Source organism: Pleurodeles waltl, chromosome 2_1 (genome assembly GCF_031143425.1).
Source record: "Pleurodeles waltl isolate 20211129_DDA chromosome 2_1, aPleWal1.hap1.20221129, whole genome shotgun sequence".
Classification (NCBI taxonomy): domain Eukaryota; kingdom Metazoa; phylum Chordata; class Amphibia; order Caudata; family Salamandridae; genus Pleurodeles; species Pleurodeles waltl.
Window position 1 is genome coordinate 373768474 of NC_090438.1, and position 20988 is coordinate 373789461.

A 20988-nucleotide genomic window follows, 5' to 3' on the forward strand; every position below is an offset into this window, starting at 1 on the left:
AATGACTGCAGATGTGGATCTGTTATTCTAGATGAGCAATGCATTTGATGAGCTGATAACGCAGGGCCAGAGAGGGCTGGTTTTAATTACTGACGAGGAATTTATTTGTGAAGCACGGTGATTTACCGAAGGTTTGTTCTTTTATTGACAAGTGACCTTGGGGCTTTTCTCTTTTGATGAATCAAGAGAGAGGAGCCTGATTTAAAGAAAAACGCCTCTTCCGACGCACGGAATGCATACAGTGAGGTCATTCACTGCGGATAAAGACAGTCTATGTGGCTGCATCCTCGCTTCAGGAGAAAGATGCTTTTGGCGTCTCTTCTCAATTTCATACCCCATCTGGAACGTCACGTGCGCCTATTTAATGGACGAGGCAGTCATCATTTCCCTGCCTACCCTTCAACACGTGGTGCTTTTCATTTGATTTCACTGCCCTCTTTGAGTTACATATAAGGTTACATACAGTAATGTCACTGCTCTTTTGACAAAATAAGAATGGATAACGTTTAAAAGTATGGACTTTGGTGGAATGAGTGTGAATAAGGCAGATTCGATGTAGTTATTTACCAAAGGTTAAATGGTTTGGCAAGACACACATTGCAGATACCAATTTCCTCCTGTGACATGTCACTTAATCAGCACAAGTTCTGCATTTATATCTGGCAATTTTGCACTGACTGAGCGATTTTGTGGATCAGTCTTGGACAAACATCTGTACGGAATGACTTGTAAGAAAAGACATTTAGATTCTGGTCTGTCAATTTCATGGGTTGCTTTGCATTCGCAGGTGTAAATGTGAAAGTTAAAAAGGGCTTCTAGCTGGAAGCAGGCTTAGCACTACTCTCCGGTCGATGTGGTTGGGGAGGAGTATTACACTGGGTGTTACGAAAGAAGGCTGTTGGTACAACACTTATTTCCTGGACTTGCCAGAATTGCTGGTAAAAATGAATCTGCACTTCAAGGCATCATAAAATAATAAACAAATCGAATTCAATTGTATGGTTGTTTAACTCCCTTGAATTTGTTTCAATGACTAATTACTTAAGGTGACACATGTTTCGCTCATGCCTTTAGCTGATGAGCTTTTTCAAGATCCCAGGGTAACAAGTTGGTATCGTGGTTTAGAGTTCAGTATGAGACAATGCCAGAAAGAAGAACATGTATGCCTACTGCGAAAATTAGTGACACAGTCATGTCATACCATTGGTCATAGATTAGATTCCACGTCGTGTCACAATGCTGGAGCACTGAAAAAATCATTGGCTCATATGGTGATTGAAACACCATTATAAGGTGTAATTAGATATTAAAACTAATAGAAGGTAATTAAACAACCATGAAATTTGTTTGGACTCATTTGTCATTTTTAGAGAGCTTGATTTGAGCGTGGATTTATTCTTACTAGTGATTTGGTGTAAATATCACCGAAAAGCTGACTGGCACAAGGGTAAAATAGCCCAGTCCTTCATATGTTCATAGTTAGAAGTTTAGTCACTAGAGGTGCCAGAAGCTGACTGTTTTTAAACACCCCACATATATCAGGTGTCCATTTGTCATTGCACAAGACACTGGAGCAGCAGAAGTGAGGCAATCTATTAGGAGACTGACAACATCAGGTCTCCTTCTGAGGAGAGATACGTGGTAGCAGCCATACGTAGTAGCAGCTATTTTGAAGGTGCAGGGTGCATCTTTGAGGGTTTCATTGCTGAAGAGGGGCTGTTTCTCAGATCTACCACTATAACATATGCCTGATGGTTCCTTGGTGGACCCAAAGAGCTCCAGCCTCTTGATCCTTGGAATTCCATATCTCTGCTCCCTGAAGCAGAATTCTGAGGAGGCCTCATCCTCTCAGAAGTAGACAAGGACTACCAATAGAGAAGCATCATGTTCTGATACAGCAACGGCCCGCAGCTACACCAGCCATTTGGTCCACTTGATTCTACTCGCATCTCCACTCTTTGGTGACGTTCAGAGAATGTTATCACCCATTCCTCTTTAAGATGGTCCCTTGATCACTGACTGGCCCCGGATCTCCCACCCCTTAAAATTATCCTACTTTGAACTTCTCCCCCCGATCTTCCACTTACTTTATTAAGAAATTACACCACAAAAGGAAGTCTTCAGAATGTATTGCAGTGAAATTCTACAATTCCTGCTATTTTATTATCCCTATCGAGTGCATGTCATATGTTTTGTTTTGGAGAAACCTTTTATGTACACAAGTGAACTGGGACAAATATATAAAAAGGTATAGGTTTTGAAAGTCAGGCTTTTGCTGCTGCTGTATTCATGTAAAACACGAGTGAACTGACGCATGAACTCAAATCGGAGTTCATGCTTGTTGGATGAGAAGCCAAATGTCTGGTGGACCTAATACTAACACAAGTGATAGAGGCAAAAAGAGGGATTGATTGCATTTCGAAACTGGGAGTGATAATAGAAGAGATGTGATGTTTCATTAATTACAGAATATTTGGGACAATCCCCTTTAGGGTATACGTTTATTATAGGTATATGTTTTGTTGAGAGGCTGATCTCAGATTTGCCTCTTTTAGGTGCACTGTAGCTTTAAAAGAAGGTTGTCCAAGTGGGGAGCTGATGTTCTATTGTGTAAATGTCTGTAGAACGAACGGCAATTGGTCTACAATGGAAGGGAAGCGGTGCAAGTGCTGGTAATCGCACTATGAGAAACAGCGACTTCTAGCAGCGCGGCTCTTGAAGATGCTTGTGCTGTTATTTTCCATGATTTCCCAAGAGAGGAAAAAGTGAAATAGAGCCAGAGGGAGTGTTAACCTTTGAGAATATGCCTCAATCTTTTTGCATCATCCTTCCTCATCTTTCCTGCAGCTACAGTCTCAATGTTTGCTTTATGTGACGATCATCAAACAGTCCTCGTTCTCACACTTGTACCTGTGGAACAAGAATTAATACAGTACATAGAAACAACACATAAAGCATTCCGGGCTGTCGCCTCATGCCGCAACTTACAGCGGCACACAAGACAAACACATGGGTACTGTTGTTTGCAAAGCATTATTTGTACCCTGACATTTAATCTAAACGAGATGATGTTTTGTTCAGATATTTATACCAATTTTCACACTCTCGTTCATGAATGCATTAGGTCTAGTGATGTGTTCATGCATGGCGGCTCATAGGAAGCCTGTGAATGCACGGACGGCCTCCAGTCACAGTACACCAAGATGTGTGATATGTTTTTACAATGATTCAAATAAAAGATTAAAAAAAGATATTATTAGTGGAGTTTCTGTAGGCTTAAATTCACCTCCGCTGGCTTGTATGTAGCCCAAAGTACTTCACAACACCTATACTGCATGCTGCAGGTCTTAATGTAATGCTTCACAAGGTCATGGGAGTCTGAGGTGAGCTCTAATATAAAACATATGTATAGGATTTCATTTATTTAGTTGGAGTTTTTATATAATACTGTGTGTCTCCTTATGGTTACTTCAAAACACAAGGTGAGGTAAGAAAAACAGTACAAAAAGAGAAAAGAAGCATACAAAAATGGAAAAAAAGGGGAGGTAAATTCTGGGCAGTAAAAGGGTGTACTAGCCAGAAATGTATCATTTACAACTGCCACAGCTGTGGCTACGTAAGAACAATGCAGTTTTAAGGCATTCCTGAACGATTGTAGTTGGGTTCTGTATCCTCCCCACTTCCAAATGTTACCTAATCTGATTTCCATCCATAGTTGCTCCATGAGTAAATGTGGGCTGCAAAAAGATATACATCAGAATGGCAGCTCTACACAAATAACTCTCCACAAAAATGTAGTGCAGAATTAAATTCCTAAATCCACTCAAACTCACTTTCCTCACACATGAATGCTGGAATGATATACTGATGTAGCCCTGGTTCTGGAGAAATTTGTGTAGTGTTAAAAGTTTGATAGTTTGCCCTTTGGAGTCCATATCTTTGTCCATGTCTTTGAAAATATATTTTTGTAGCCAGTTGTCACCTCTAAAAACCTGGTTTCCAGCGCTTGTTGCCATCTTCATGCATAAATAACTGGCCTTTGGCTCCTCCATGCAGAACACAAAAATACACTGGAAAAACCTTTACAACAAGGTTAAACAAGCAAGTTGATATAAGATGTGTATGATGTCAAAGTTTGCAGCTCTTGCAATGTTGCCTCTTACATCCCAAATAAAAAGAGCCAGTCATTTGATTGACAAAGATCTTGTGCCAGCGACTCTCACTGTAAGTATTTTTAATAGAGTGGAAGAACAACTTAATTTGTCTGATGGTTACTTCTGTCGCTGTTGCCTGCAACATTGCCCTGCTCTCGTCACCTCTCATCTTCATGGTACATGTCTGATCCCATCAGAAAAGGCGATGTCACAGAGCACGTTGTCTTTATACTACTTCTCCAGGCCTTCGTGATGGTCCCTTAAAAGTTAAAACGTGTTTTGCGGCAATGACTAATACTGCTCCATAAAACTTATCTACTAGTCAGGCTGCAAAGCCAACTAAAACTTACAAAGGAAATGATAGGACAAGGAAAGGAAAGGAGATAAAACATCATATTTCTCTTCCCAGAAAGCAGCGTGCTGCCTGCTATGTTTCAAGTACACTGAGATATGAAAGAATGCAAACCTGTAGGTTACAGATATTATTTACAGAGACCAAAACATGTTTTTAAAAACATCACAACAGCATTGCAACACTGTAAACATTTAGCAGATCATGTATGAAATACATATTCTGTCACAGCTTATGCCACCTTTCGTTGTCATGTGTCAAACTGTTGAATAAGGCATGTATGATTTGTGATTTTGTACCAGCAGGAAGGTACGCAAGTCGTTAAGACTGTTGTTTTATTTCCGCAGATTCAAGAGAATATTTTGGAAATGTCCTCCCTGTTTTCTGTGGTTGATTGCTGGAGAATGGTGTAGAAACCTAACCTAAGTGGGCTGCTGTATCAGGTCACATGCAGCCAAAGAAAGTTATTCTGAACTGTTCTTGTTTTCTTGAAGGTTAAGACAAGCCTGATTGTCAGAGAGAGCCTTGAACGTGTCTGATCAGCTCCTTCCTGCTCTGCCCTCTTTCTCTTCTCTCTTTCCTCAGCAGGCACATCAGGACTTCCCGCAGCAGCAAGGACTCCACCGCCATCCCCATAGCGCCGATCAGGCTTCCAATATAGTATTGTATTGTAAAATTTATATCACACTTCATATCCCTATGTGGGGCACCTTGGCAAATCACCTCCAGAGCAGTGGCGGCCCGCCCTTTAGGGCGGAGGGGCCACTCCCCCCACCCCATGAAGAGTGTCTGTCAGGCTGAACAAAGGTCAGCCTGACAGACACTCTTCATGTTCAGGTCAGGCAGCCAGGAGTGAACCATGCGCGATTTGCGCAGACTCCTGGCTGCCTGAGCTGAACTTTGCTGGACTGAGGAGATCACAACCCCTATGGGCGTGACCTCCTCGGCCCAGCAAAGGTGCCTCGAGGCCCTCCCCTGGGTGACGAGGAAAGCGTCACCCATTGACACTCTCCCTGGGCGCTTCAGGTTTAAGCCCTGAAGTGCCCAGGGCGAGTGTCAATCAGTGACACTTCGTCACAGAGTGGGGTGGGGTCAGCAGTCTCACTGACCCCATCCCACTCTGTGACGAGGCTGGGACTGCTGCCTTCCCTCATTGGCTGACCTAAGGTCAGCCAATGAGGGAAGGCAGCAGTCCCAACCCTCCTGGGACCTGGAGGCTAAAGGTAAGTGTGTGTGTGTGTGTATGTATGTGTGTTATGTTTTACATTGAATGTTTGGTGCGCGCGTGCATGTTTGAGTGTTATGAGTGTTGTTAATGGATGTGAGTGCGTGCGTGTGTGTGTGTGAAAGAATGAATGTGTGTGATCTTGTAAAATGAATGTTTGGTGCGTGCGTGCATGTTTGAATGGAATGAGTGTTGTTAATGGATGAACGTGCGTGCGTGTCTGTGTGTGAAAGAATGAGTCTGTGTGTGTGTGTGTGTATTTGTGTGTGGGTGTGTGCCCCGCCCGCCCCACTCCCAAAGCTGCCGGCCGCCACTGCTCCAGAGGCGCATAGCAAGCTACACCGTATGGGCTGTGTGGTTGAAAGGATGTTGTCAAAGAGAGTGTGCCAATGTGAGAAGCTTATGGTGTGCTGTGGGGGTGCTGTTGTCTTGGGGTCTGCGTTTAGCAGTATGATGGGTGAAAGACATGAGAAATAGGGTCAATTTTAGCTAGATCCTTTGCAAAAAGGCTTGGTCAAAAGACTTCCCTCTCTCCTGCTAATTTAATCATGGCATTGATACTGACTTTCGTGCCAGAACGGAGGCTTTGTTTTCGTGGTCCGTGTTACTTCTGGGGCAGAGTGGCTGGTTTGGAGGGTGCTCGTTTCAGGATTTTTAGCAGGCACAAAGTGCATAGTTTTACAAGATGAGCCTTGAACACTGTACTTTCATTGGTTATTACTCCCTCTTCTAAATGATTCCCCGTGTCATAGTTTATCCTTGAATCCGGACAGAATGGTTTCCCAGCCTTCACTTTCTTCCATTGATATCTGAGGTCACAGGCACTAAGAGGGCAAGTGAAGACAGAGAAAAATTGAGTATGGGTCTGGAAGGCCATTGTTTCTTAGCCTTCCAACATTGTAGCAGATATTTCTGGAATGCAGAAATGTTCTTTTGGAGATTACACACGGTGCTTCCGTCGAAACAGCCCTGGCGGTCTTTGACCGCCAGGGTTGTAATGAGGGCCTATGTATCACTCTACAACAGAATTTACTCGAGGGGACAAAGAAGGCGCTTTCCAACACACCATTGAGCTGGAAACTTTTAAAAGTCCTGTGCCGTCATCCTGGCTGGGAACTGTAGGGCAACTGCACCCGTCGCACCGCCGCAACTCCGCCGGCTCCATTTAGAGCCGGCTCTCGTGTTGCGGCCGAGATCCCCGCTGGGCCGGCGGGTGGAACTTAGCTTCCACCCGCCGGCCCAGCGGGGATCTCCAAATGGCCACTGTGGGAGTGCAGCCGCATTGGCGGCCGCGCGGCAGATTCAACTTGGCAGGGCGGCAAGCCAAAGTTGAAATGAGGGCCATAGTCTTGTAAGTTTAACAGGAACATTTCAGATGGCTTTATCAGTGACACTATCAACCACTGCATCTTTTTGTCTCTGATCCACTTCTGCACATGGAATAAAGAGACAACTCTTTACACAGTGCCAGGCCTGGCCGGTATTTGTGTTATCATGCAAGAGGTGCATGGAATTTGGTAGGTAGCACTACCTGAGTCTGAAACAACAGCTTCCGGAAAAAATATATCTTGTAAGTGTGCAAATAGTAACATAGGTTAAGTTAATCGTGCATTGCCTGGAAGACAGCTGCCTTATATAATATATATTTTTTAAATTCTTAAATATTATTAAAATCTCAAATTTAAAATTACGAAAATATGAAACTTCAAGCTTACTCTGAAAATCTCCAGTGGATAGCAGTCAAACTGGTCAGCCTTCTTCAGATAGTCATGAATACTTCCACTTTGGGTTGCAAGTGCTAAAACACAGGCAATGAGGATGATGTCACAAAATAAATCATAAACATACAGGCTGCTAGTATCGTGGGTGCAACCAGTCTGCCTGATCTCTGCTGACACTTTCCACTTATGAGCAGGGGAGTTTTGCAGACCCGTTTGAAGGGTTGCTGGAGTCTATTTTCAAGCTAAAAGCTTGCCCAGTTAAGGGACATAGTGATCATTCATGCAATAGGTGCACCAACACCAGGGCGCAGGCATTGATTGGTCCACTGCAATAACACTGGAAACTTTACTAAGATCCTTTGCAGTAAAATGACTAATTTTCCTCGCTTTACATTAGGACCCAGTGAGCCCTTAGTATCCCACTGAGACTATGCCTGAAATCGCTACCACTAAAATCTCAAGTTTCAGATGTTCTATGTGAATATTGTTTTTCAATGTGTCCTACTTGAATATGCTCTCCTACTGAAAGGGACCACATTTTACACCATACTTTCTAAAATGGTAATCATGGCCTTACAGATCAACTTGTTCCTCCTTTGCTGCAAAGGCAATCATAATGTCGGAAAACAGGCTTTGTCTGCAAAACCTGGCATTTTTGGTAAAACTTTTGAGCTAAGGGAGGGGTTGTTGCGTTTCATCTCTGTAACAACAATCAGCCTTTGTAAGTCTTCATTCCAGGGTAATGGCTGGTGAAATTGTTCTGGGTAGTTAAAATAAAATGAAATGAATTAAAGAACATGAAGGAGATCACACAGAATGCTTTATTGCTTTTCTTTGAAGGCACAATAGCCCTGGTTTGTCTCGTTACTCATATATGAGCTGCTGATAGTTAGAAGTTAGAGCCTTAAAAAGCAAGGGTGTTTAATTAGAACAGTAAATCTGAAAATGTGCTGGTGCAAACCTATCTCAAACAGCACACTGAAAACGCCAGGGGTCGTCCTGTCTGAAGCGCAACAGTAAACTGATTGTGCATCAAACAAGAGAGAAACTAAGAAAAGAATGCATGAAAACATTCAAGTCCCCAATGCTGGATTTTGGGTGATGCCAGGGCTGTGGGGGATGTCGAGAGATGAAATCGGCTGTGTTTTAGCATGCCCACATATAAAGAATGGGATCTTGCAAATAACCTCAGTTTTCAAGGACCTTATAATTCATTCGATGTCTTCACACACTTTGAATTCTCCACTAATCTGCAATAATCCTATTACATGCATTTGGGGTGTTTTATTTCATATAGTAGACCAGGAAAACCAAGACAATTGGTACTTAGGCATCTTTGTGTTTTTTTAAGTATGCGTTGAAGCAAGTGCATAAAACTGGCTACTGGCCTGGCAGTTCGGGCTGGACTGTTCTCATGGTGAGGAGGGTCAAGACTGATTTGCATATGGCTGAGTCCAAACTGAGGTGCCGTGGTGGGCACAAAAAACAGATTAAACCCATATCTTTGAGACTGGAGTTGGATGTTTGCATTGTTCAGCATTCTGTCCATAATTTGTTCAATTTGCTTTTGTCGCCCTAAGTGGGAAGGTTATTTCCAGACGTGGGTCCCTTGCTCACTGCGCCACTTGATTCAAGCTAGCCTGGCTGGTGAGGATTGCTACCCTGAAACTGGTCCCGGAATGCTTGTTTCTGGTCCAGGGAGGACTTGGCCTGGCAGTTCAGGCTGGACTGTTCCCATTGGGGATCAGGGTCAAGGCTGATTTGCATATGGCTGGGTCCAAACTGGGGTGGTGTGGTGGGCAAAAAAGATGGATTAAACCCAGATCTTTGTGACTTGGAGGGGGGAGGGGGGGGCTGAATGTTTGCATTCTTCAGCATTTCATCCATTATTTGTTCTTTTTTCCTACAACTGGCTATTGTGCATGAATTCCAAGTTGTCACAGTCGGCATGTTTGATTAAATAATCATGTTTATAAGTATAATTCAACAAAAGGTGTGACATATTTTTAGATGGGAGGCGGTTGGCCCACTGTGATCAAATGAAAGGCACCAGAAAAAAAAATTACACTTCGAGTGTATAATGCATGTTGGAACAGTTTTAGGAAAAATACATTTGAGATGGGGAAACAGGGAGGGAATTCCTAATCTACTCTATCAATTTGAACAGTTTTAAAACTTGGTTAACAGTTTGCACATTATTTTATTTTTTACTTTTCCTAAACATCTTTCTTGATTTTTTTGTAACCAGGGGATTATATATAAAAATGCCACTATTCATGTCCTCCACCTCAGTCCCCCTTGAACACGCCACGCACCGGTAAAAGAGGGCGCCTTCACATTTATGCTACTAGGTGACATATTTTAAATGAAAAAATACCTTTGCCAAAATAGAATAAGGCAGCGCACAGAGCACCTGGATCTCAAGCGCAGCTAAGCAGCTGAAAAAATAAAGTGTCATTTCGGGTTGGGGTCACATTTGTCAAAGAAAAACTAACAGAGAGATTTCTTTTGTCAACACAGAAGATGAGCAGCATGATAAGGGCAAATTATACTCTCTGATCTACCCTTCTGTTATAGAAGTGACTGAAGATTAAAGCCTCTGTCTGGAATTTCATTACTTTTCGACATTTTTCATGCACAGCAGTGTTTGTAAAGAAAGAATGCTGGTAAGGAGGGGTCAGGCTGGTTCATTACACACAGCAGATTGTTCTTTTGAAACACTGTTTCAACTTTGTAATCTTTACAATGTTTTACTGAAAAAATGTAAATCGACAGCTCTTAACACACATTTGTCCTTGATCGTGTTGTGCAAGCAAGTACAACTAATCTAAAATACTTCTGGACAGCTAGAAATATCAATGGAAGCTTTACCCCACAAAGCGGGTTGCTATCAGAAGCTGGTGTCATTGGTTCCCCCTGGGCTATCCCCAGGAGCTACAAAAAATAAGGGAAGGAATATGATGTAAGCAGAACTGCAGGAGAAACCTGATATGGTGGCCCCAGCTTTCTTCCCATAAATATACATTTACCAAATTTACAGCAAAAGCTCCCATCAGTTGATTTGTATGCAGATTCAAACAAAAGTTTGCCTCCAGCTCAAAGTTATTGAAATTGTTGCACACCGTGTGCAACATCGTGATCGACACTTTACGTAAGTTAGCTGGTCATCCTCCAAGTGTTGATTGTTGTACTCAGGCATTTAAAGATGTGATCATTTTGTCAGCTCTCTGTAAACATCTTCAGCCGATTCACTGGGAAAAAGCCTTCTATGCTTTCATGCAATACACAGTTTTTACTAATTGTTAGTTAATAGTATTCATAATAGAATCTGCTGAATGTTTATCTTTTTTCTTTTAAGAACTGTGTGTACAATTCTGCATAATTTTCCTCTCCTTACTGCATAATGTCATTTCCTATCACATAATTTAATAATTGTATTGAATAATCTTGTTATGTTCTTTAAGATTAATATATGTCAGTGCATCTGCCATTATAAATGTGAGAAACCACCTCGAAGTTTGTTAGTTGATTCATACCATTGAACTACCAACTTGGCTCCTTAAAAGTGACACAGTTTAAGCTTGCTTCATTCCTCTCACACCATTTTGTTTATTTATTTAATTGATATTGTGCTATATTTAAATTTTGTAACTATCATTGTATTTTGACAAAGGGTGGCGTCCTCTTTTATGGCCCCATCAGACAAGCCCCTTCTTTCCTTCTTTTTTTAAATAGGGTAAAAGTGGGTATGCCCTGAATCCCGTTCTTCTCCCATTTACAAATCTTTATTCTTACTCGTTTTTGACTCTTTCTTTCTGATGCCGATTTTTCACAAATGTTGACGTATCCATGGGAGCAGCAAGCAACCCTAGACTAACATCTGGAATCCAGACACATCCAACAAATTCTCTCAAGGATAGAACTGGAGTGTCTCATGGACCAAGTGGGATATGTGCAGACCACCAAATCTATAAGTCCTGTCTGTTTGTTTTTCATGTATATCCCCTATGCTCACTGTTATTACTTTAATACAATATGAGCAATAGCAGGTTTTTCCATTTTATCTAAATGACGTATAATTGATAAATTAAGAAAGATGTTTAAAACAAATAATTTACAACTCTGCCTCCAAGATGTTTATATTGTTCTCATTGCTTGCAAGATCTGTATGTTGCGTTACTGGGCAAAGACACAAACACTTGTATAAAATTAATGGAATCATCCAGGATATTACATTTCGGTATACTCTGCTGTTCCAAGATCGAGAAAATGAACATACTTTACGACTCTGCTTTTTGATTTTATTGGTCTGGGCATGGTACATGGAATACACCTGAAGAAGCAGCACATCAGAGCCCTCAAGGTACTGTGCAGAGAATTCACTCACACCACTTCTTGTCTTGGTTGGTTTTGTGAAACACCTTATACAGGCCTCTCAGTTTATTGTGTTAAATTGCTTCTTTGTTGGAAATATAGTGTAGCCTCCTTTTCATATGTGTTAATGTGATTATTCAATTCCGGCCCTATATGAAGCTGCACTTTAATATTTTGACGCTGGCGTAACACACCATAAACAATCCTCCCTCAGTGGTTTCGACTGCGGGAAATAGCGCCCTGTATCATAGTTACCTTAGGGCTTGTCAATAGCAGAACCACCTTCCAAAATCCCAGATACTGTACTTCGTAAATGCCTCCTGTAATCAATGATCTTTAGGACTGTGGGACTGACATTCAGCAAAGACACCGCTATCAGCCCAGGCCAGCTTTTTAGTTCAGCTTTTTATCTCAATAAGAAAGCACTTGGCAGCGTTTACCCTTGCAAAACACTATGGGGGTCATTCTGACAACGACCGCGGAAGCACCGCCAACAGGCTGGCGGTGCTTCCTGGGCCATTCTGACCGTGGCGGTAAAGCCGCGGTCAGAAAAGGGGAACCGGCGGTTTCCCGCCGGTTTTCCCCTGGCCCAGGGAATCCTCCATCCGCCATGGGGATTCCGACCCCCTTCTCGCCATCCCGTTCCTGGCGGTTGTTACCGCCAGGAACAGGATGGCGGGAACGGGTGTCGTGGGGCCCCTGGGGGCCCCTGCACTGCCCATGCCACTGGCATGGGCAGTGCAGGGGCCCCCTAACAGGGCCCCATAATGATTTTCAGTGTCTGCTTTGCAGACACTGAAAATCGCGACGGGTGCCACTGCACCCGTCGCACTCCAGCAACTCCGCCGGCTCCATTCGGAGCCGGCTTCATCGTTGCTGGGTCTTTCCTGCTGGGCCGGCGGGCGGCCTTTTGGCGGTCGCCCGCTGGCCCAGCGGGAAAGCCAGAATGCCCGCCGCGGTTGGAATGACCGCCTATGTGGCCACAGAGCAGAGAGCGAGTCTAAACATATGTCATACTACCAGATGTATCGGGTGAAGAAGGGTAGAGAAAGTGAGGAGGGATCTGTTCTATAGTTATGTCTAAACTTAGCCACCATTTCCTTCAACCTATTCAAGAGCACCTATTACCTTTTGTCATGTGCTCTAAGACTAAGTACGGTGACTAGGTTGCCTTCACTCACCATGCTGCGAAAATAAGCAAGAATACCACCACTTGTTGTAAAGCTGCAAACACTTGAGCATGTAAGAACGTACTCAAATTGAAGCTCCTCAAGATGGAGCCAAATTACATAATGGGCAATCTGCAAACTTCTCAGCCATGGCTCTAGGCCGGTGCCCGCCACTTCTACCAAGACCTCAGATTTCATATAGATAAAACTCTTCCACATTTTACTGACATGAGTGCCGATGTAACCATGTTTGTTTTTTCTCTTCAAGTCATTAAAGTAATTTTACTTCTTCTTGGCTTTCCACAACAAAGCGGAGGCAGTAAATACAACCATACATTCCAATTTGCTCTATGTGGGTATTACATAAATATTGGGGGTTATTCTAACTTTGGAGGAGGTGTTAATCCGTCCCAAAAGTGACGGAAAAGTGACGGATTTACCACCAGCCGTATTACGAGTCCATTATATCCTATGGAACTCGTAATACGGCTGGTGGTATATCCGTCACTTTACCGTCACTTTTGGGACGGATTAACACTCCTCCAAAGTTAGAATAACCCCCATTGTCTCCGCATGTACTTAGTCCAATCAGTGGTTGAATTGTTTTGGGCCTGTCTTCTGTTGAATATTCCTCCTTGTTCTAAACCCCCCTGGGGTGGCTTTCAGTGGCCATGAGAATTCCGTTGTGTTATGGATAAAGCGGTTTTCTCCCAAGCACTCTGTTCCAAATCTAGGGCCTGATTACAACTTTGGAGGAGGTGTTAATCCGTCCCAAAAGTGACGGTAAAGTGACGGATATACCACTAGCCGTATTACGAGTCCATTGGAACTCGTAATACGGCTGGTGGTATATCCGTCACATTTGGGACGGATTAACACCTCCTCCAAAGTTGTAATCAGGCCCCAAATCTTTTATTCCATTCATATTGTCCCACGCAACACCCTAGCTCAGCAGAGCTCACAGTGGAACAGACTTCTGTGGGTCTTGGAAGCCAGCTACAGAACTCACGCTGCCGTGCCTTCCAAGTCACAGAAAATCAGCCAACTTTTTGCAAACTCATGAGCTCCTGACTCCCATCATATTGCTTTCTGGTTGAGAGTTCCTCATGGAGTATTCAAGTTAGCATTTGAGGAGACTCTAGTGATATGTACCTCAAACACCAAAAGTTGAAGATTAAACAGCCTGCAGACATTTACCGAAAACATAAATTTTCTCTGTTGATTTTGTAAAAATACAGCCAGATTTGCCGTATTGTTGGGAGACTGCTGTTTCTACATTTACTGATTTTTATGTGTAATCTATGTTATAGAGGTGTTGGTTTAACTGTGTCGTCAATCGCTGAATGCATGCTCAACTAAAATAAATTGGCAATTTTTCAAGACCTACAATTCAGTGGTTATGTTAGGCAAAATGGTTACATCTCTCTACAAGGGTCACATTGCTGACCGAGATAAATAGAGCCATTAATAAACATAAAATTGAAAAATTATTTTCTTTTTACACAAGCACCAATTTGTAGCATTGATATTTTCTTACCTTATCTCTCTAGCTTCCCTACCAACCAACATCCCTGTTCCTACTGAAATACTGCAACACATTTGAGCCTAAAATGAAAGAGAGGTTTTTGCTTAAGCTGAAGTCTAATTCGTCTTAAGAAGCATGGAAACATCTTGTTACTTCCGTACTGCTGGAAGTGCCAATCCAATGTGTGTAGGAATATCGAGAGCAGATGCATAGTTAAAAATCAAGCATTATACTTAATAAATTATCTCTGAAAAAGTTCGGGACCTGTTTTCCATAGGCATTAACTCCGTGGATGTACAAAAATGTACACCTGCAGACTCCTATGACTTTCCTAAATTTGGATGCAATGGTCCACATGATAAGTGTTCTGCGCGTCTGGTTTCTCAATGATCATAGTGTACCGTCCTCAATTGACATTTATTTTTCTGACGTCTGATGTTCGTTCATAAAAGTGATTTTTTCCGCAGTGATTTATTTTCCTGTTTGCAAAATAGCTCAAAAAGATTTTCTTTTTTAAGATTACAAGGTTGGATGGAGATGTTCTCACAAAAAAGGTAAGAGTACGATTTATTTATAAGAATAATAATGTGTTTTCTTTGATTTTTGCATGACATGCCCCCACCCCATTATAATGCTTTTCAACTAAACACCCAGGAGGTCTGGTGATAGACTTACTTGTTCTGTTGGGGAGGAAGAGTCTGTTACCAACCAGTGGTGTATCCTAGATGCTGTGTCTTAGCAAGTGTCATTTGATTGCCTTCCTCTTAGTCCAAGATATGTCCACCTGAGATGATGATACTTGCAAATTGAGTAATGTACAGTAAGAGTAATTGAGTCATCAATATTACTTTGGATTTGAAATATCACTGGTTTGTGTAATTTGACAAGAAAACACAGTACTGAACTCATCACATGCATTATTAAATGAAGCAATGTTTTTTCAAAAAATGATTCTGCGGTGACCTCTTTAGCTACATATGTGGATGGTCTACCTAGTTGAATACTACTCCTTAATAATTACTTTCACAGCCCCAAAAGTGACAACACAAGGGTTGGAAAGGTAATTCTCTTTTGCCCGTATTACTTCCTGCACCATGGCGTACCTACATTGCCATGTATCAGTGCAGTGTGATCATCTGCAGTAAACAATTATTTTAAGTAGAACGCCCCATCTAGCATAAGCAAACAAGCAAGTAGTGTAGTACAGTAAATGAGTTTTTGCATGCAACTGTAAGTCGCTGGGAGGGTTTCAAATTGAAGATGTATGCATGTTGAATGTACTCAAATGTTTCCATTTAGTAGCATGTGCAGTAGTTATAGCCATTATTCAAGTTTAGTATACCACGAGGCCTCGAAAAATTCCAAATAATTCTATGTTACGAAACCCCATCTCTCAGTTGACAGAATACTGCATTTTTTTTCAAATGTTTGCGAGCTATTCGGGATATCAAATATACTGGGATATGTTCCAGGCCTTTCCTTTAACCAGTGGCAAACTATATATCTACCCTCTAGATACGTGGCTCCATTACTCACTGACAGATTCCCATATTTGGGAATATATGTAACAAGAAATCCTGAAGAGTTTCTTAAGAAGAATCTCCTTTTGCAAATGGAATGCCTCCAGGATGATGTAATGCACTTGCGTAACTTCCCGATCTCCTTGACGGGTTGGGGCATCCTCTTTAAATGATGGCCCTTCCACTAAATGTCCGTCTACTATATATCCTCCAAAATACCCCCCACAGAGTGCCCCCCAAATTCGTTTACCAAGATTAATGATGAATTGTGTCCTGTGGGATGGAGGTAGCCCACGTATATCCCTCAGCAAACTGCAAAGGGGAGTGGACTAGTGGTCCCAGACATAAGTGCATACTCTTGAGCAGCCCAGCTAGTTTCAATAAATGAGTGGGTGTTTGCAGATATGGTAGAGCCGGCCCGTAGAGTACATAGAGCAGCAATGGGGGACTGCAGATACCCTTCCATCTTGTACACTAGGAAACAAGAAGACATGCTCCCACTCCATACTCAAGCAACTGTAAGGGTGTGGAGAGAGGCCACTAAATTTTGGGGTGGGAAGGCAAACTTACAAACATGATCCCACTCTGGATCAGTGACCAGCTAAGTGAACTATGCAATCTGAAGGGTTTCTATAAATGGGGACTAATCGGTATAGACTGCCTAGGGGACATATGGAGAGGTGAGGTAATGCTGGCTTTTGAGGACCTAGACAAACAATATGCTATGAGGGACTCAGAAAGGTTTAACTATATTCAATTAGGTCACCCACTGAGTTGGTACATACGGGAAGGATACCGACTCCCAGAGTCGACCCCACTGAAGGACCAACTGTTACTAGACCCTATGCCAGAAAAAGCAATTTCCCTGACCTACAAAAAATTGATGAACAATTCCCCTGATCCGTGGTGATCTATCCGCTGAGGGAGATGTTGGTCTTATAGAGGAGGATGAGTGGCTGGAGGCCCTTCAGAGTCCCAGAGAGGTGGCAATATAGGCATGATTCCGCCTGATACAACTTAGAAACCTACACAGATCATACTACTCCAGATCGCTCCAACGTTGCACGGGCCACTGTGACTCAAACCTATGTAACAGAGGGTGCGGTATGGTGGCATTATTTTTCCATATCCTCTGGGGCTTCCCCATAACCCCACAATTTTGGAAACAAGTGGTACAAATAATGGCACAAGTAATGGGCCTCAACATACCAGTAGAAGCCAGGTGGCTAGTATTACACATAACGGGGTGGAATCATGGTCCAGACATCAGAAGTGTTGGCTGAGGATAGTGGCGGGAGTAGCAAAAATAGACATTGCAAGGGTGCGGGAAGCAATTAGACCCCTGAAAATCCAAGAATGGGAAACCAACATGGATTATTGTCAGCAAGCAGAACTGGTGATTTATCAGAGTTGAGGCTGCCCCAAAAAATACAACAAAATCTGGACCGGGTGAGATATCTTCCATTGGGGACATACACGTGGAGTTGACAATGCAAAGTGGTAATATGTACCGTAATATGTACCGTGGGTTATTGCAGATCTACACAAGTAACACACTGGTATTCTGTACTTATTCTCCTTATGGCCAAGAATTACAATTCATGTTTAAAATGTGTCAATTTCTCTGTGCTGAGCAACTTTTTTTTTTAAATAAAAAGAGTTTAAATAAAAAAGAAAATAATTCCAGATAGGATTGTTAGCATGATTCAGGTGATTAATGGCACTACTAAAGGGCTTGGTGATGGAAGAAAATGGCCCTCGAAAATAGGCAATCTTTACATTGTTACAAAGGAATCCTCCTGGCTCTTACTGTGGTTTAGGGCACCTCTTGAAATAAGGACTCAAACAAGGGCTCAAACATTTGTAAAACGCAGCACTAAAACAAAGATAATTGCACCCACGAATCCAAGAGGTCTTTGTCCCCTAGTCAAAGTGACATGTACAGCGTGGAAAGACAGATCCCTAGTACGCATTTCCTGTGAAAGTAGAGAAACCTACTAAATGTACATTAAAGACTTATTGTGGCTTACACATCAGTCATTCACTTGGAGGCTTGCCTTGTATCTGCACCTAATCTATTTGCCGGCCTGTTTTGCTATACCTGCCCAAATGTTCCACAACATGGATCTGCTTTTTCCATTTCAAAGTAACTGGTTACACTTCCACTTGTACCCTCTCCCCTGCCTTGCACGTAGGTTACCATAGGCGTACCACTGGGAAGTGGCACACTCGTGGTCCATGTAAAATTTACAAAAGTACTAACTTTCTTGGTGTAGGCACCTGGCTTCTATGAATTAGAAACAAGAGATAATTCTCCATTATACATAAACATAAGTCTGCATAATGGAGATTCACGACTTTCTGTTAATAAAACTTTTCATCACCTTAACACCAAACTGTGAAAATGTACAATATGAATATGTTAAAATAACAGCTCTGCAGCGTGCTGTTAAGTACTATTGTCCACTACCATTATAGCAATAACCTTTATGGAATCAGGACTCCACGCACCATACTATTCCATGCACAGCACTTCATGTTTAGTTCAGAAGCTTCTGTTACAACGAAAATGTTATTTGCAAAGTGTCCTAGGGCTTCCTAGAGCTAGGTCTGCACTAAATCATATACTAAATATCAATGAGCATTGGCAAAGTTAGTAGGTCGCACTGGTCGTACTGGGGTACAGACCTATTTGCTTTGCCACTCGCCTAGTTGCCATGCAAGACCATGCATCTCCACAATTTTTGAATTCCTTCCCTTATGCATTGCCACAAAGCATTTCAAGGTGGCTGCCATGCGTGGGCACACATACACACAAACCATCATGGCATGGGTAAAATCACTTTAAAACGGCCTCACACCAATGTATTTGTGGCAGGCAGTGGATGGGCAGAGCACAGTAGTGGCAAGTGGGCAAAGGGGAGCTACTTTCTACCTAAAAAGAGCAAAGCGGTAAAGGAGGGGGAGCAGGGAGAAGAAGATGATGGAGGGAGGTAAATCAATTCCTTGTGTTCTTCAATGCGAGGTCAGACTTTAGCAGTGGATGTATACATGTCATTGAGTCCATAAACTATCAGACTGAAAGGTTCAGATTGTGTGCAAAGGACAGATTTAAATCCCACTCTAAATTTATATTCGTTGTATTGTTTGTTGCCAACAGACAATTAAGCTGTCCGTGGCGAGACTTTAAAATTGGGATAGGTCTTTCTTCTATGGTAGGATTCTGTGGTGAAATAAAATATAAGGGTGGTTATTGTGCAAGGCTGCTTTCTTCAGTTCGCATATGATACACAGAATATGTTAGATGTTAGGTGCCAAGAGAATAAAGCTATATAATTTTGTAGCATATCAAGTGTCCCACATTTATGTTCTTCGTTTTGTACAATGCTCTGCAGTTTTATAAACAACTGTGTGTAGATCAGTCATGGAAACTCAAGGGAAGCCTTTTATGAACTTAACTTGACCATGAGCTAAAATGCGGGACAGAAGGAATAGCTAGTTTAACCCTTAACTCAAGGTGAATAAAACATACTTGATGCAGAGGTGTCATCGTGGAAGCAATGTTGAGGATAAATCACCTCCTGGTTATTTGTGGATGTCCCAGAGACGCGTGAATGAAGTTTTTTCATATGACTAGTGTTAAGTGGATATTAGTCATTGATATGGTTGACCTGTTGTGATTCGGATACGAATTCACAGTTTTTCACCACCGTATATGTGCTGGAGTGCATCAATAAACTTATTTAGACCTGTGCAATATAGATTAAAATTATATGTGTGGTGTGTACTGCCTTCCATTAGGTAGACAGTAAATCTGTTTGGAGACACAAAGGATGATAACAAAAGCCTTAAGATATTTGTTTTTGCAACTAAATAACACAATTTAGCACAGTATCCTGAATAATTTGGTTTACTTGCACAGTTCAAGACTCCCAAGTGCACGTGTCTAACATACTACCAAAAGGGCTTGATTTGTGCCTGAGTTTAAAGCTGATCAATGACTATGTTAATACGTTCTTTTTAAATCCAGTGTATGACGCGAATAGCCTGAAAATATGGCATGGGTCTGGCCCTTTTAGCTCTTCTTTGGACAGAATTGCAAAGAAACCAAAACAAAATTTTCCTGAAGGGAAATGATCGCTGCCAAATATTGGTAAATGTTTAAATAAAATGATAGCTAGCACAACTTTCAGCGTGGTTTTTAATTAAAAAAGAAAGCGCTGAACGTTCCGTTGAAAGATATTTTAATGCTCTGTCTATAAATGTGCCAAGAATACCAAATGACTGTAACAGAATTTACATAATGAAACCTCTGCATTTGGATTGTGTTTACTTTAATAGAAATTGCTCTGTGCTCCACTCTGATTGTATCTTCACTTGGATAAAAGCGCAATCCCGATATAATAATAGCTTCCAGGGCATAATGAATGAGCATCCCTCTGTGTAATATAAATAGAAAATAGCTAATCAAAATATAAGATTTGTCTCTTCGCTTTTAATATTTAGCCGAGTGTTTTCCTTAGTGGCTTCAGTCCACTCTGTCGGGTAACTGGCTGTGCTAATAAAATCTAAGAGCGGTTTTATTCTTGTTCCCTTTGATTTCAGCCATGTATGCATCTGTATTAGGATCTCCTGTGTTTCTTTTAACTACATATTTTATCAGGGACGTTTATTACAATCACAGAAGGATTTAATATGCCCTAAAATGCTAGGGTACCTGTAGCTTACAAGCTACTTTTTTGGGACATGACAGCACTCGTGTTCCGGTGACCCCTTCCCCTCCACAGTGAGGCGAGCCACAGAAATCTCCATTCCCTTAGCTCCAGTGGCATAAGGAAACTTGAGCACCCCCTCTGCAAAGTGCATGGAAGACCCCACCCCCCCTTTGGACGCACTCAGCATGGAGCTGTCAGGTCAGGGTACTATGCTGAGGGTGCCCCCCACACCA

At 42.1% G+C, this 20988-nt stretch overlaps 1 protein-coding gene across 18 annotated transcripts in view; it reads left to right on the forward strand.

Moving 5' to 3' along the window:
• The window catches only part of DACH2 (dachshund family transcription factor 2), a 732802-nt gene that overhangs the window by 74754 nt on the left and 637060 nt on the right, over positions 1–20988 (forward strand). For 8 of the 18 annotated variants that reach the window (XM_069212664.1, XM_069212678.1, XM_069212666.1 and 5 more), the window contains exon 2: positions 15039–15074. The exons of the other annotated variants lie outside the window; for them this stretch is intronic. In XM_069212664.1, coding sequence (XP_069068765.1) covers positions 15039–15074 — 36 coding nt within the window. The remainder of the gene's footprint in view (positions 1–15038; positions 15075–20988) is intronic. 18 annotated transcript variants of the gene reach the window in all.